The 16861-nt window shown below is 50.1% G+C and overlaps 7 protein-coding genes across 7 annotated transcripts; 2 read left to right on the forward strand and 5 right to left on the reverse strand.

The window, feature by feature from the left end:
- Positions 1–1348: 1348 nt before the first annotated feature.
- N7458_010037 (serine hydrolase domain-containing protein) lies at positions 1349–2566 on the forward strand (the record flags this gene model as incomplete). Its single annotated transcript, XM_056913419.1, has 1 exon — positions 1349–2566. The coding sequence occupies one exon, from the start codon at positions 1349–1351 to the stop codon at positions 2564–2566; it is 1218 nt and encodes a 405-aa protein (XP_056762268.1).
- A 1764-nt stretch (positions 2567–4330) lies between these two features.
- Positions 4331–5783, forward strand: N7458_010038 (intradiol ring-cleavage dioxygenase; the record flags this gene model as incomplete). The annotated part of the gene is made up of 5 exons (XM_056913420.1): positions 4331–4580; positions 4656–4811; positions 4862–5004; positions 5078–5243; positions 5344–5783. 5 exons carry the CDS (start codon positions 4331–4333, stop codon positions 5781–5783), a joined length of 1155 nt encoding a protein of 384 aa, XP_056762269.1.
- A 640-nt stretch (positions 5784–6423) lies between these two features.
- N7458_010039 (uncharacterized protein) lies at positions 6424–8544 on the reverse strand (the record flags this gene model as incomplete). Its single annotated transcript, XM_056913421.1, has 1 exon — positions 6424–8544. One exon carries the CDS (start codon positions 8542–8544, stop codon positions 6424–6426), a length of 2121 nt encoding a protein of 706 aa, XP_056762270.1.
- Positions 8545–9206: 662 nt separating this feature from the next.
- N7458_010040 (uncharacterized protein) lies at positions 9207–10257 on the reverse strand (the record flags this gene model as incomplete). Its single annotated transcript, XM_056913422.1, has 3 exons — positions 9207–9959; positions 10037–10116; positions 10221–10257. 3 exons carry the CDS (start codon positions 10255–10257, stop codon positions 9207–9209), a joined length of 870 nt encoding a protein of 289 aa, XP_056762271.1.
- Positions 10258–11114: 857 nt separating this feature from the next.
- On the reverse strand, positions 11115–12380 carry N7458_010041 (cupredoxin domain-containing protein; the record flags this gene model as incomplete). Its single annotated transcript, XM_056913423.1, has 4 exons — positions 11115–11720; positions 11779–11847; positions 11907–11942; positions 12012–12380. The coding sequence occupies 4 exons, from the start codon at positions 12378–12380 to the stop codon at positions 11115–11117; spliced, it is 1080 nt and encodes a 359-aa protein (XP_056762272.1).
- A 1109-nt stretch (positions 12381–13489) lies between these two features.
- Positions 13490–14553, reverse strand: N7458_010042 (phytanoyl-CoA dioxygenase; the record flags this gene model as incomplete). The annotated part of the gene is made up of 3 exons (XM_056913424.1): positions 13490–13896; positions 13960–14324; positions 14384–14553. 3 exons carry the CDS (start codon positions 14551–14553, stop codon positions 13490–13492), a joined length of 942 nt encoding a protein of 313 aa, XP_056762273.1.
- Positions 14554–15206: 653 nt separating this feature from the next.
- Positions 15207–16686, reverse strand: N7458_010043 (M20 family metallopeptidase; the record flags this gene model as incomplete). The annotated part of the gene is made up of 4 exons (XM_056913425.1): positions 15207–15448; positions 15505–15632; positions 15688–16074; positions 16142–16686. The coding sequence occupies 4 exons, from the start codon at positions 16684–16686 to the stop codon at positions 15207–15209; spliced, it is 1302 nt and encodes a 433-aa protein (XP_056762274.1).
- Between the last annotated feature and the right edge of the window lie 175 nt (positions 16687–16861).

Here is a 16861-nt window from a genome sequence, read left to right on the forward strand (position 1 = left end):
CCGTCCGTGCCGCGGTCCTGCCCGAACGGTCAGATTATTGGAAATGAACAAACACAACTAGCCCACTTCTATATACTAGAGCCTGGAGGATGACGATGGGAAATTTCTGTGATCGGCTGGCGATTAAGTGATGGCACATGCGAATTCCGTGCGATGAAATGGAGTATGGTCCTTATTTGGACGTTGATGAGCCTCGAGGCCCAATTCTTCTACCATGCATGTTTAATGCCCGCACGACTAGCGTGGGGTGATGACAGCGAGGACGCTGTCTTTTTTTGCTGCGAGCATTGTTAGGCCTCGCAGGAAGATGATCGAATCCGCCAACGCCTTCAACAGGGATATCACCGGGAGCGACCAGCATAATATCGCCGAGGGTTTGACCTTGCATCTGGAGTCATGTCGACGTAGAGGCAATCGCTGAGGCCAGGGGGCAGCTGACGTTCTACGTTGCAATCCAGGATACTGCAAGTGCACGCAATAGAGCTTTCCCGCAGTTGACTTGCATGCTTTGATTTCGTGGGATTTAGGTAGTTTGGCAGGGATTGCGAAGAAGACATGTGTCGCCTTCTTTATCTACAGGAATTGATATCAATACACCTCTTCCCATGTGTTAGTTGAGTATGCAACCACTAACACTGCTTGTGACTTCCTTTTTTCTTTCTTTCTTCATTAGTAAGTTGAGTCTGAATTAGTCTCTGAACTTTCCTCTGTTCTTAATACCCTGATGCCTTACCATAATGGATGTGTATGACGGTAGGTGGAACCAACATTCCCATTCATATATCCCCACAAAACTTCACCAGATTAGGTTTACCTCTTCTCGAGTGAACTTCACAATACGTACTACCATAGCCACCGACGCGGAAGATGCACAGGGTCTATACGCTGTCGAGGTCAACAGACCGCATATACTTCAGCAGATTATTTACCCGGGGATGCCTGGAACACCTTGAGCCTTTTTTTACTGCCGCGCTGTTTCACTTTCTCGCAGCTTGAGGCTGGAACTCGGCCCTTCGTTCACCACCGGCCTAGTCTTATGGAAAGCAATGCACGCATCGTCATTTGTGCAACCCTCTATTCCATGAATGCTTTAAGTATGCCCGGACCTCCAAATGCGTGGCTGATGGAGTGGTGACTCACATAATGGGGCCAAAACACAATACTACCTCAGCACCGTGGAGAAACCATCTTCCGACCTGGCAACCCAACCCACCGGTGAGGCTCAAGCCTTCATAAAAGATAATTTAGCCCAGCCTCTCAATGTATGCAAAAACTTCTTGAATACCTTTGTCTAACTAAAAGTTAATTCGAATAAACGCGCCACCTCATCGGGTCATAGCTTTGGATCATGGCCGAAGAAGATATTGAGACCAGCTTCCAAGCCGCCATCGATGCGGGGAAGATCAACGGCGCAGTGATTTGCGCCACTGATGGGGAGGGCCGTTTTGTCTATAACAAAACCCTCGGCGATCGCACGCTCCTGTCAGGCGAGAAAGTACCGCAGCAGCTAGATGATGTCCTATTCCTGGCATCTGCCACAAAACTGATCGCCACGATCGCTGCGCTACAGTGCGTCGAGGACGGCCTGTTAACCCTGGACGGTGATCTCTCGACCGTCGCACCTGAACTGGCCAGCAAAGAGGTCATCACCGGGTTTTCCGAAGATGACGAAACTCCCATCCTCCAGCCTGCGGTGCGCCCCATCACGCTGGAGATGCTTCTCACCCACAGCTCGGGTCTAATTTATCACTTCATGAACCCCCTTGTCGGCAAGTGGCGCGAGAAGTTCTCCGCCCCCGATGAAGCAGGTGTCCGGTCAGTGGAAGAACTCTTCAGCTATCCGCTTGGCTTTCAGCCCGGCGAAGGCTGGATGTATGGTCCTGGACTTGATTGGGCGGGTCGCATAGTCGAGCGAGTGACGGGCCTCACACTCGGGGAGCGTATGCAACAACGCATCTTTGATCCACTCGGTATCAAAGACGGGCAATTCTTCCCAGTGACTCGCGAAGACCTGCGGGCTCGTATGGTTGACCTGAACCCGAATGACCCCGAGGGCCTAGGACGGGCTGTGTTGGGAGGGGGTGGCGATATGAATTTGCGTACACGCGGTGACTTCGGTGGTCATGGTCTCTTCTTACCTGGTAATGATTACACCAAGATTTTGCGCTCCCTGCTGGTCAACGACGGTAAATTGCTCAAGCCTACCACTGTCGACAACATGTTCGAACATCACCTCAGCCCCGGCGCGACCGAGAGCCACCAGAGTGCCCTAAGTAGTCCTATGGGACATTTCTTCCGCGTTGGCATAGATCCTGATATGAAGGCTGGTCATGGACTGGGTGGCCTTCTTATGCGTCAGGACGTCGATGGTTGGTATGGGGATCGAACACTGACTTGGGGTGGTGGTCTTACATTCGCATGGTTCATCGATCGGAAGAATGACCTTTGCGGAATCGGCGCTGTTCAAGCGGCACTTCCAGTGGATGGCGAGTTGATCGCTCAGCTGAAGCAGGTCTTCCGTCGCGATGTCTACCGCAAACGTGCCGCATGGAAAGAACAGCAGTAGGTCTGTGCCAGAATCGCTGAGAGGCCGGGATGTCTTTTTTTCGCTTCATCTAGCATAGGATTCATTTCAACTCCCTTGAAAGATCTCCACTACTTATTCTCTGAGAAACTCAATACAGTAGAATGTTTCGAATTTCCGCCACATCGAAGTCCCTTGGGAAAAGCCTCAGCAGCCCAAATCCCAGATGTAAGCCACCACCTAGTTTGCTTTGTTTTCTTCTCTCGGTGCCTGCACAGCATATTACACCATTCATTCATAATACTAAATTGCTTTCTTTGAATTTTTCTGTATCCCTTGAAGTATAATGTTCCTCTATTGAATTCTCGCGATTTCTAAATAATTCCCCAAGTACCAGCCATGGCACCATTTGCCAATGAGCAGGATTTGTTTCATCAAACACCATAATTCTATGACCAGCCTCATGTTTTCAATTCAATAACATACTGGGATCTTTAGTGATGAGATACTACGTGAAATGTTGGTAAAATCAGCCACAGCCCCCTAACGCCATATTTTCCACCCATCTCGGGATCTCCGCGCAAGCCTCGCCAAGCCTCTAGGCGCGTTGGATAAAGATTCCTTGGCAAAGATTTTCCACGACAGGCACAACGATGTCTGCGCCGACAAGTTTCACCGTGTGCCATTGTTATCTTGGCACAGTGATGTCTACAGCTTGCGCCTCGCCTTATTTCACCGAGGCTTTCCATCTCAGATACTACACCGTGAAATCCCCCTACGAATGGAACGCCAAGAACGCATACGTACGCTGAGTACGTTGAGCCCAAGGCGCTATCATGACCGACAAGTTTGACCCTGGTGACGCAATTTTTGTGCAGATAGGTATGTGGTAATGATCGACGAGCAGTTTGAAGATCAGCCAATGCCCATTCTCTATTACCAACGCACCCCTGGATGTTTGATGCCACCCGTGACGAGTCCGCAGCAGCCATGGCTAAATCAAGGATCTCCTGCGCGTCGAACTCTGCATCAGACTACGACGAGTCTCTCTAGCATGCTCTCTCCGTTTATCGGCTTGTTGGCCCAGTGGACCACCATCAACTTCTCAAAGTGTGAGATCCGTAGGTGGACGGAGAAAGAGTTCTCCAGACTCGGGTCCATTGGCGCCTCGTCAGCAGCGCAGATCACCCCGACCCTCCTCCACTTACCGGACGCTATTATATACAGGCTCCGCTCAGCCTTGATCCTTCATTCCTCGCGTGGAGCTTGTGCTCCGCAACGACTCGTCTGCAGCTTTCTTGGCGGCTTCTCCAGGTCTTGAGATCGTCTACGGCCGGTGTGCAGGAAACGGGAATTACTACAAGCGCCAAGGTCTGAAGACGCAATTGAAAAATTAACACTATGCATCACCTTAAACCACAGCAGACCGTTTAGGCCTCAGGGGGACGCGGTGGTTGCTCCGCTGCGGGTCTGGGTGTGGGCTCCGAAGGGTTTCAACTTCTTGCGAGATGAGAAACGGAGAGCCTCTGATTTGCGGAAATTGGAAAGATGCTGCTCCATTGACTTTGTCAGCGGCGCCATTAAGCCCGAGCAAAGGTGCAATTGAATCAGCTTTGATGTGCTCTAGGCTGTTATGCTAGTATCCGGTGGGGTATACGTTCTCTCGATAGCTAGTCACGATGGAGTGTATAAAGGCACGAGGTCATCGCCACGACAATAAGTCGAGATCAAGATATCAACATTCCATCCTCTTTCATTTACAATCAAATTCCAGCAAACCTCAACTTCAAGCTTGATATATCAATAATGGTTCGTCTTGCCTCTGCGGTTACTGCCGGCCTCGTTGGCCTGGCCTCAATCGCTGCCGCCCACCCCGGCCACGATCACAAGGCCGAGGCAGCTGAGCGCCGTCACTTCATGCGCAATGCTCCTATTCAATCGCGCAGCCTGTCCCAATGCGCCTCAAAGCTAAAGGCCCGCGGTCTCGAGGCCAAGAACGTCGCCCGTCGTCACCAGACCGTCAAGCAAATTCGCCGCCGTCGTGGTCTAAACACTAGTAGGTTTATGATAGCCATATATTCCAGCTATGAGATATGCGTTTCAATTATTTGATACTAACTATTTGCTATAGATGGCCATTTCCTCAAGGCTCGTGATCTGGACACCCTCCTGAACACCTCTCACGCCTCTAACTTGACCGGTGTCACACTCTCCACTGATGCCTCTGTTCTGTTCGGTTCTGAGGCTACCTGTATTCTGGCTCCCGATGTCACTCAAGGCCCTTACTGTGAGCATACTTCTCTTGGCAGTTCGATTGAACTATCTAACAGGTAACAGACGTGAGCGGCGAATTAATCCGTGAGAATATCGTGGATGACCAGGAGGGCGTTGCTCTATACATGGACATCCAGCTCATCGACACTAACACTTGCGATCCCCTTCCCAATATCTACATGGATCTCTGGCACTGCAACGCCACTGTAAGTCAAGAAACGTCTTGTGATTGCGCACTATAAATTGAAACATGGTTCTGACACTTTTCCACCATAAAAGGGTGTCTACTCCGGCATCCAAGCCAGCGGCAACGGTGACTCTTCCGTTGCCTCCAACCTCGACGCTACTTTCCTCCGTGGTATCCAGCCCAGTAACGACGAGGGCGTTGTCCAGTTCGAGTCTATCTTCCCCGGCCACTACACAGGCCGTGCTACCCACATCCACGGTATGTATACCGAAAAACATCTAGCTTGGGAGAAAGCAGCCTCGGCTAGCCTTTTCACTACCAATTAATAAGTTTTATTTCTAACGTACCATTTACGCAGTCCTGACCCACCCGGCCAACGAGACCACCGTTCTCAAGAACAACACCATCAGCGGCCTATACTCCTCCAAAACCTCTCACGTCGGCCAGCTCTTCTTCGACCAGGACCTGATTACCCAGGTCGAGAAGACCTCTCCTTACTCCACTAACACCCAGGATCTGACGACCAACGCCGAAGACAGCATTCTCTCCGAGGAGGCGGATACCATCGATCCCTTCATGGAATACGTTCTGCTGGGTGACGATGTCTCTGACGGTATCTTCGCCTGGATCTCCGTTGGTGTAGACAGTACCGAGGACAGCAATGTCACTCCTGCGGCTTACTACACTGAGCAGGGTGGTGTGGAGAACGAGAGCTCTGGTATGGGCGGTGGAGGTGGCTCTCCTCCTGGTGGCTCTTCTGCTTTCAGCGCTGGCGGTAGCCGCCCCACCTCGACTTAAATAACCTGACGGTCGATCAGAGGGTGTTCTGCCAGAGCGTTCAATTGAGACATAGCTTCGAGTAGGGACAGTGACATGTGCGAAAATTGGCAGTTGATCTGCAATTTGATTGCTCTGTTAAACCACAGCCATTCGCCTCATGTTATCTTAGAAGCTTAGTTCCATCTTTCGTTCTTTTTTCGTGCACGCTCACTGTTTTCTATTATTGTTCTGCTGTGATATCAATCTTTTGTATATCCTATCTGATATACATGAACTGAGTGTTCGTTTCATTTTCCTTTCCACGGGCAGAGTGTGGTTGTTGGCGTTGATTACCAGTCTGCGACGCATAAATACTACGTAACCTTCATTCACCTGTTGAGCACGTCGGGCTTCTTTGCTGCCTAAATTAATGCTAGCGTTCATTTCGCCATGCTCATTTCACATTCCTCTCCGCCATACATAAGTGGGTCTCTGCATGTCTGTCAACGACCACAATAGTCGTCAAGCGTCTTAAAAAAGACTTTATTTAAACGAAACTTATAGCGATGTCGGGTATAATACAATCTATAAGAGGTATATGCTCGCATAAGCGATCGCACTGACAAAAAACCCGACTTCACACTCGGCAGAGCAACACCGAGTATTCCAATTCCTCACTCTACATCTCCACGTCCTCGTCCGAGAACTGATCATCAGATGGTTGATACGGCCCTTCCTCTGAAACAGCACGTGGCTGGTATCCTGACAGACCTGCCATTGGCGCTGGAGTTGATGCCGCGGACGAAGGTGCGGATGGGATGTGAATAGGTGCTATACCTGCAGGCCGGGTACTAGCGCGCGATGCCCGGAATTGGGCTGGACCAGATGACTGAGTCAATCCCAGGGCTCGCAATTGGGTTGAGTTCTGATTTGGGTACTGATATTGCATGTATGCTGGTCGGACTGGTTGCTGAGTTGGTGTTTGTAATGGTGTTTGAGTGTTTTGTTCACCGAGTGGTGGGAGTGGTCTTTGGCCTGGTGGTAATGGTGCCTGCGTTGCTGGTCTAACGGGTGGTCGGTATGGTTGAGAATATGGCTGAGCTAGAGGTTGAGCTGGTGGTACAGATGATTGTTGAGCAGATGGACGAGTCAATGCTTGAGCTGGCGACTGGGTAGACGCCGGAGCAGAGGAATGGGAGGCTGTTTGAACCGATGGCTGAGTATTTGGTTGAGTAGGCGTTTGATTTTGCTGCTGGAGAAACTCATTCCTGATCTTCCGGTCCAAGATCTTCTCCATCGTCTCCAAGTACAGGATGTCATTCGCAGTGGATGTTGCTTGGTTGAGCATGTAGCGAATGGCAGTCTGAATTCCCGCAATGGCATCTCCCGGTGCAGGAATCAATTCATATGGAGGGAGAGGGTTGATCGATTCATCGAGAATGGAGGTATCCATGTCCGGGTTCCGTTGAAGCACCTCATCCACCGTTCCGACGAATTCTTCCTCGGCGGGGTTGAGCCACTCTTCAAGGCGCTTCGTGGAGATACCACTTTGGTTAAACCGAATTACCTTTTCGTAGAGCTCGCTCATGTCCAGCGGCTTTGGCGCGGTAAGATAGTCGGCTTGGGGCTGGACGAGATGGCTTTTGCGGAAGGCCTTGTATATCGTCGCGTTGGCAACGTCGTGTCGCCAATTACGAGTGAGCCAGCAGAGGGTATGGTAGAGACTGATCATTTCCATCGGGCGCTGGCCGGACTCGAAACTTGTCGCCATATACCCAAGCCATTGTTTGCGGTAATGGTGTTTAAGCTGCTGCGTGATTCCAAGGCTCAAGGGCTGGTATGAAGTTGGACTTTTCTCGGGGAAGCATTGGATGTGCACGTTGCCTGGGGCAGGTGTGGTTTCTAGTGCAGCCTGATGGACAGGCTTATCATCTAGGAGCAGGACGACTCGTCGCGAGCCAACATGTTGATAAAACATGGTCAACCATTCTGACATGATTTGAACATCGATACAAGCTTGCTTATTGTGGCGCCATTCGCAATCCATGGCTTTGAGATTGACACCGCAAAGAGCCCCTGGCATCTCCTTGTGGCCAATGGCCCAGAGCGGAATCCTATCCGAGCCGGTTGCGTTGGTACATACGATCAAGCAGATATGCGCTCGATCCTTTTTGAGTTCACCTGGGGGGCTGGGAAGGGTATCAAAGGGGGCTTTGCGCCACAATAGGCCAGTCTCATCCAAACTGTAAACATTCTCTTCTTTGAATTCTCCAGAGAGAGTGCGCAGTGCTTGCAGCTCCTTCCGTGGGTTCCGGGGAGGAGCTGGGAGAACGCCATCCTGTTGACCCTTAGCTAGATTGGCTTCGAATCGCTTTCGGAATTTCGCCAGCCAGCCGTGGCTGAAGGCAGGCGGAGGGCGGTTAGCATATTCAGTGATTTGGGGCCAGATCTCCCGGGCCTTGTTGAAGATCGCATCCCCCGTGGATAATTCGCCGGTTTCGCGGGCCCTTTTCAACCATTCGAATAATCGCGCCTCCAAGATCGGCCATTGTGGGGGCTGGTTTCGAAATGAGCCCGTTGCTGGTCCCGTATCAAGATACTCGTACTTCGAGGACAAGATTATCGAGACACTGGATTGAGGAAGGCGTCGACCATAAGTCCGCTGAAACCATGCCACGCTGGCTGCATGGGTTGGACGAGTCTCTTGCGACCGACACCAGGCGCGTAGAGCCTTCTTGTGCTCTTCAGGAATGCCTGCCCGGGATGTAGTCCGAGCCGATGGCGGAGTATTCTCACTCATGCTTCACGATTCCTGGTTGGACTCCCCAGGACTCGATGAGTAATGCGACAGACGTCGGTGGGGGGTTGTTTCTCGATTGTAAGATAAGTTCGCGGCTGAGAACTAGCAGAATGACACAAGCGGGTCACAATTGACCAATGCCAGATTAGACCTGGTAGGCGGTATCACTCGAGGATAATATTGTCGAATTTTGGCATCCTTTCCTGTGCTAATAGCACCTTTAGTTTGAAACACCGAAAACTAGGTGAACCCCTATTGCTGACGTCAAAGAATAGGTAATATAATAGTATTAAGGATCCCGAGAATAGAAAATTTATACCAAATTTACAATAAGATAACATGGATTTCTGTATGTCCGTCTGCTGGGCACCTTGGGTTATCAGAAATCTTCGATTCAAGAATAATCAACTAGGGTGAAGCTGTAACTCGCTTGTCTGTAAGTTCATTTAGCATCCATTCGAGTGAAGGAATTTGACTTGTTTCCGTCTCTCTTTGCACCGTCATGAATTATCTGAACCCTATCGTCTATATCAAGGCCAGGTTCTCAGTTCAAAGCTAATCAACAAAAAAAAATCTCCATGATCAAACATGTACAAGATGTCCTTACAGAAATTGCTGAGCCGTTTCAAAATGCCAAAGGAAATAGACTTACGCAAGACCTATCAACCAAGCAACACTGGTGCTGATTGCTGCCAACCAAGCCTCCTGTCGTCCCAATGTGCCTGCACAGCTGCGCGCGCGCCATCAACAACCTTCATATGATGCTTCTCCAAGAACTGCGAGAAAATATGCAAAATTACAGTGCGATCACTGGTCGACGAAGCAAGCCTTCCCACCACGTAAAGCGGCCACGTCAACGTAGCCATCGGAAGAGACAAAACACATACTCGGAGGACACTGTTGAAAGCCGACTGGTAGATTTCTTCGCTCTGCAGATTAGAGAACTCGCTGGACTCGGGCGCTTCGCATTGCACGGCCTGTTGAAGCATTAAAAGCCCGCAGAATTTGTAAGATCGCGCGATCTGAACCATTGCTTCGGTGTAGGCATCGCTGCCGAAGGACGACTCGATTGACCATGCTTGCAAACTGGCCATTAAAGGTTTGCTGTCTTTGTGGATGTCTTCGCCTAGGCGGGCACGGCCGATGAGATCGGCTAGGTTATACACGAGAGGCCAAAGGCTAGCGGTGCAACCGAATACCGGGTCTATGTAGTCGGTGAAGTCGGGCCCCGAGCTGGCCGTTATCTGAAGCGGTCGTCTTTCCAGTGAAAGGGCAAGCATCACGTTGAAGTACTGGAAGATCTTACGGAAGAATGAGATGCATGGGGTTTCGGGGGCCTCGCTGTGGTACTCCAAGAGAACTTTCGCGCCTTGGAGGTGGCACCAAGCATTGCTTGCAGAATTTCCCAGCACAATCTGATACTCAGACAGATAGAATCAGTATATAGTCATCAGATCTGAGAGAGAATTGGCTCTGGGTTGTTAGACGGTACCTCATAGTAGATCAAGAGGAGACTGCTGGCTAGCAAGTTCATGCGAGAAGTCTCATCCAGTTGTGGTCGTGATAATTCCACTGCTAGTAGATTTAGCGCTTTCGAATGTAGCTGCGTCGCTCGATCTCTGGACTCGGCGCCAAGATGATAGAGATGGGCTGCAGCCACGGCTTCCACCGCATACTGGACCTGGGCAGAATTCGATGTTCGTGGTAGAACATGCTGGATGAATGGATTTGACGTGTTTGTCTGTGGAAAGGAAAAGCTGATGAGGCTGGCCAAGATGGTGTTGAAATGAAAGATAAATCGCGATTCATGGCTACTCGGCAGTGCTGGCAGCAAGGTGGGTTGCGCAGCTGGCCGGCCAGTATTGGCGTCTTGAAACTGTCGTCTCCTTTGTCGAGTTTGGGAATATTTGACTACCGTCCAGTCCGGATAGATACATTCCACGCCCCGCTCAGTACATAGTTGACAGCTAGGTTGCGCTTCGTTGCATTTCTTGCGGCGTTTGCGACTGGAAGTGTGGGTTTTCTGTTAGCGTCCTCCACTCGCCGACACCAACAGGTCTTGCTGAGAGGCGTTTACCAGTTCATACACCCCCACCTTGATCTTGTCTCTTGGCGTCGGGTCGACATATAGGAGATGCATCCAGGGCATCAGCCCAGCATGAGCATGTGGGATTTAGTGACCGCTGGAATGTGAGAACTGCGGAGTCGCGGGCGAAACCCAAAGCCCCGTGGTTACATGGAGGTCACGTGATGAGGATGGGGTACATGTCCCAAAAGGGAAAATGGGGCTGTAATTAAAGATTCTCTTCATCAAAAGGAGGATGGCTAAGCCATGGGTGTATCAAGAATATATAACATGCACAAAGCACAACCGTATCGAAACAAAGGAACGTTCAGCGACCGCAAAAAAAAAAAAAAAAAAAAAAAGAGAAAATGCGACAAAAGAAAAAAAGAAAAGTTTACCGCAGTTTCCCAGCTGGACAAAGTACGATGCTCCGTGGATCCTCTCCACGGACCAACATCCCCCTGCACCTCTGTCCATACCGCCTCATGTCTCAATTTAGAATACATTATGACCCCCTCCTCTCTGGAAGTTGATGGATTATGTTGTTTGCTTCCAACTCAGTTGGAGGCCGAGTGCTGCGCGGATTCTGCGACACATCCCAGTTCCATTGGCCAGCATTATAAAGAGGAGATGAGGTCCCAACGGCAGAAACCGACTCTGGACCTGGTGAGAAGTGCCGCATGGTCGGGTCTGGGCTCCCCACAGAAGTGACATCGATACCCGGCGTCTGAGGAGTATTGCTGTCGAGTTCACTCTTGCGATTGCCGTGGGAACCACCAGCGTTGTTAAAGAAAGCCCATCTCGCCGTGCGCTCGGTCCGCCCGTCTTGTGAAGACATCCATTGTGAATAGACGCGATTGCGACCGAGGACAAAGAAGAGTGCAACCAAAATAGCAATGAACGCCACGGCTGCGATCACAATGCCGGCAATCGCTCCGCCACTCAACCCTCCGCCCCCGCCACTGCTGGCCGTCGCGCTGGCCGTTGCGCTCGAGGTGCTCGAGGTTGAGTCGGAGCCGCCGCCCTCTGCGGGCGGGGACTGGCCGGGTACCAGCATATAGGGATAGGTGAGTGCCTTTTTATATTGCTCTTCGAAGGTTTCGGTCGAGTTCTGCCATTGCACGTTAGAGACTGTCCCAGGCGCTGAGGCTGAACTCTTCTCGACTCACCGGGTTGATGACGCCCACCATTCCATTTGATAGGCAGGAGCCGATTGCCGTGCAATAGAAGAACGTTGGCTAGTGAGGATCAATGTCAGCTAGATTTGTTCCATGGGAGAGGAAGCTGTTTTTCCTACCTTGGTATCATTGACAATCACTGACCAGGTCGGCGGCTTCGATCATCGGAAATGTCAGTCAATCTAGTCTATATCCCACTTGATTCGCTATCTGATCGCGCTTACCGGACCAACAAGTTGACCATCGTTTTCATTGAAGCTGTTGAAGCTCCCCGAGTAGAAGACGCCTTCACTAGCGGGTACGCAAGGCGCCTCAAAGTCTGCTTTCACGACCGAGTGGTTTGTCGGGTAAAATTCGAAAACAATGACATCGCCAGGGTTTGCTGTGAGACTGTTCGGGACGTAGGCATGTGGACTCGACTTGGGACCAACTTGGACAGTGTGTGTCGCAATGCCAGTCGAGGAGGAAGTAGAAGGTATCGAACTGCTCGTTGTCGCCGCGCTAGTAGTGGAAGTCGTATCTGCCGCGTATCCTAGAGTCGTCAAGGCAATCGAGACAACAAGTGGTCGCAGTGCCTGCCGTCCGAACAGCATGTTGGAAGGCGACTCTGACTGTAGGAATCGTACACTATACACCGTGGGGTTCCAGAGGGGATGTGCAGGAAAGAAGAAAAGATCCTGCAGGAAGGAAAGATCAGACGGCGACAGGGCGACCAGCAGTGGCCCCCAGCCTGATGGGGGGGGCTCGGCGAATTGTATACGGCTGAGAAAACCGGTATACAAATGCCCTTCTTTTTTTTGGTCTTCGAGGGCCCGACCGACAGGTGTAATAATCAGTTCCCAAAGGAGCGAAGGGCTCATAGGCCCCAACCGTATTTAGTTAATCGTCAATCCTCCTCCCCACTAGTGATCCACTTGGGCCCTTGGGGGCGCTGTTGGTAAAGTATTCTTTGGGCCTGAGGGTCTTTTAAACGGCAATTCTAATTTACTGGCCCCCCAATTGTGAATACTAATACGGCCGTAACCTTGCCGATTGGAGGACAGAAAGATTCCTTTGTTACCCACGAGCACGCAAACATGGGTTTCAATGCAATGCACTTCCTTCTCGGTACACCCTCACCCTGTAATACGATCGCAATACTGAAGCCTTCAAGCCTTCTACCTTTAATTAGCTTCAATTTGATGCATCTGTACGAATTACTACGCCGTACAGGTCAACTATGAAACAAAATCGAGTCTTTGCAGAGGCTCTTTGAATCGTGATGTACAAAGCCCTACGACGCTAAAGGTCTTTCAATAGTCCAGTACCACTGCGGCTTTCGGCAATACAGTCAGCATGGCACTCCTTCCAACAGTCTTCATTGGCCCGCCTGCACCGACAACGTGGTCATGTCCGCCCAGAGTGGAGACACCTCCCGGTACGAAGTTCATGGAATGAATGAACGAACTTTAGTTACACCTTGGGATTGTTTCGACTCGATCCAGATCTCAACTTGAAACGCCAGTCATATCGTGCAGTTCGATGTTCCCTGGACTAAAAGAAATCGCATGAACTCTCAAGAATATATTAACAATTGAATGACAGTTTACAAGCTTTCTGGCCGATCTTACCCAAGCCATACGGGTCAAGAAAAGGGGCCAAGCCAGGCAGAAAATAGATTCACTCAGCCCCTGGGAGTCCATGGTACCTAATATCCACAGCCTTACAGCCCGTCCCCAGGTTTCCATAATCGCATCCATCGGTCATCCATGTCACTTCCCTCCTCGTAAAATCGGAGGTCAGTGCTGACACGAATACGCCCGTCGTGGCCCTCGTTCTTACTGCTTGCATGGACTATATATGGGTCGTGGAATACGACGTCGCCAGCCTCGTAATTAGCCACAAGCCAGTGCCGATCACCTTCCCCGCCGTTTGTTTGGTGAACCCGACCGAACTCATTTGCATTCTGTGATAATTGTCCATATTTTTCCATGTGCACGTTGAATGCACTCAGACGCTCCTCTTCAGAAAAGTCTTTGGCGCGACGGGTAAATTCCGCCTCAATCTCACGACCCACGTTGACGGAATCGCCAAGGTACATCAGGCCTCCGCCGTCAGCTCTAATATCGCCTGTGTGCCTCAATTAGCCATGGCCGATGGAATCAAATAGGCAACGTATCCGATAGACCTTACCGATAGGCACCCACGCCGTGAGGAATTCAGCCTCCCCTTTGCGGAGAAACAGCTTGTCATAATGTACACCGGTGCTGAGGGCATGAGGAGCATTATGTCTGATCATGGTGCGCTTGAGCAGAATTTCTTTCTTCCAATCCATGATTCCCTTAACGAAAGATCGTAGATCTTGATGTTCCAAAAGTTGTAGGTACTTCGGCTGTGTATGGGCATCGATCATGGCTTGTACCTGCTCAGCCGTTGGTGGAAGTTCTCCAGCTCCTATCCCGCCATGTTCAAGCGGATCACTCGAATCGTTGAAGATGCCTTCGTCATGTGCCGATCCAGGCTTGATTATCCCGGTCGGCTCATATAGTTTAAAATACCTAAGCGAGATAAGATTAGCTTCCCTATTATAGAGGCCAGGTCTATTTTTGAGACGTACTCCTCGCGAACTTTCTGCACATCCTCTCTTGGGAGGAGGTTCTTGACATAAACATAGCCATCTTCTCTTAACCGCCTTCTCATTTCTTTGAGCGGGGTGTCTTTTGGCGTCTGACGTAGCCACTGTGCTGGGACCACCGGGCCTTGGTTGGAGCGGACATCCACAGTCATCGCGACCGATCAAAAACAATAAGCGGATTGTTTTAACGTGGAAGGTCAGGGAAATAGTAGTTGTCCATCCCAGACGGTGCTGGCTTGACCCTTCTTATAACAGCATAGGGCCTTTCCCACACCAAGCGCTCTCAAAGTCTCTTCATGGACGAATGTTCAGATGACATGTCTTCTGAGCCATTTATTGGACATCGTTACGGGCCCTCCCTTCGATAGATGAACGTGATTATCGTGCGGAGACGCTGGCCTACCGCTGGCCATGAGTTCTCCACCCCCGCACACCCGCGTGGAGTGGAGAATCCACACTCTCCCATTGGTTAGCGTTACGCGTTACCCTGGAGGTTTTCTTACCTTAAGCTCGAACATGTCATTTAACGAACTGGGTGTTGATGTTCCAGAAACTTATTTAATAGAATATATTTGTCACAAATGAAATAAAATTGTCTCGATCGCAAAATTCGGTCTGTCCCACTGTGTCGGCTACGAAAAGCTGCCCGCGCGTTCCAAACAATCTTCTCCAAAACATATGAATAACGAATGAGCGAGGTTACACCTAGTTTCACACTAAAGTTCCATGACTTCATTGTACGACATTCAAGATATTATAATCATGTTGAAAGGTCAAATTGACCCGATAAGAGCTCAGAGTTCCTTCAAGACTTAACAGGTGCGAGGAGCTGTCCCTCCCACTGCGCTTTCGCCGACTCGAAAAGAGCATCATCAATCATCATATCCAAGCCTACAAGAGCCAATCCCTTTCCAGTGACAATAGCTTCTGTGTGTGCTTCGTCAGTTCCAGCACACGCTGTGAATGTCGGGTGGTGCGGGAATGACCCCTCTGGTGTCGGGATGGCGAAGATCGAATGGAGTGTTGGTGCGACGTAGCTCACGTTTCCTAGTGGCCTATCAGTATACACGGGCGGTAGTTTGAGATAGTAGAGTTCAACCTACCAACATCGGAAGATCCAGTCAGGACCTGCTCGTGCTTCTGAATAACTCTCTTCCCATAACCTGCCAAGTGACCTGTGTACCGTTCACACAAAGTCTGGTTCAGGACAATATCAGTATAAAGACCCTCCCTACAAATTTCCTTGTTAGCATTCGTTAAATGGCACGTTTAGTTTCCAGACCCACTCTACAATCTTGACTGTGCAACCAGTCGTGATAGCCGCACCCTCTATGCACTGTCGGACCTTTGCAATAAGCTTGTTGAGTCCTTGCAAAGTAGGGCTTCGAATCTGCCAGTACGATTTTGTATAAGCCGGAATCACATTGGCCACCTTTGGCACATCCAGGAATGCCCCGTGAATTCGCTCGTCTGGTAGGATATGCTGTCTCAGAGTAGATATTCCGTTGTATGCCTGAACCAGGGCATCCAATGCATTGACACCATCCCATGGATTACCTCCCGCGTGAGCATTCTTGCCAAAATACTCCACATGTAGCTCCTTCCGAGCATTCATCAAGACACCTGCAACTCCATCGGTGGGGTTCCCAAGCAAGTTCGTAGGCCCACCGTGGCTAGAGAGGGAAAATCAGGATCATCCATTCGCCGAGCTTCGAGAATTCATTGAAGAGTCGAACTTACGCCATCAATGAAATATCCACCCCCTTGTAGGCACCAGCATCAATCAACTTTGCTTTGCCTCCACCATTCTCTTCTGCAGGGGTACCAAGCAGTTGAATTCTGCCTTTAATTCCAAACTCCTTCTGCAGGTGGCTTAGTGCTAAGAAGGCTGCAATGCTACTAGTCGCGATAAGGTTGTGGCCACAGGCATGGCCAATGTCCGGCAACGCATCGTATTCAGCATTGAAGTTGATGAGTCGACCTTCAGTGCCGCTAAGACATTCGAACGATGTATCAACTCCATAAGCATGTCGAGTAACTGTGAATCCCTGGCTTTCGAGGAAATCACAGATCGCGTCGTGGGCTTTGTGTTCTTCATATGCCAGCTCTGGGTTTGACCAAATCTGTGAAGGAGAAATGTCAGTCATTCGGTCTTCCGTATAGATTGAGGTAAATCGTACGTAATGATTCAATTCACGGAGCTGCTTGGCAACTTTCCCAAGAGCGTTGTCAATGGCGGTCTTGGCTTCCTGGGAGGAAATCGAAAGAGTAGTGTCAACTGTCATTTTGAGAGTTGACAAAGGTCAATTCGAAGCAGTAAAAGGAATTGGTAAATGATAGAAGGCAGGATTGATGATTGATACTATGTTACCAGATGTGTTGCGACAGAAATATCCATTACCTCTGTGCGAACATGTCCCTTTTATACTTCAGTTCCCATTGTCACCTAATTTACATCTG

This window comes from Penicillium daleae, assembly GCF_028827525.1.
Source record: "Penicillium daleae strain IBT 16125 chromosome Unknown utg000008l_segment0_segment0, whole genome shotgun sequence".
In the NCBI taxonomy this organism is placed as follows: Eukaryota; Fungi; Ascomycota; class Eurotiomycetes; order Eurotiales; family Aspergillaceae; genus Penicillium; species Penicillium daleae.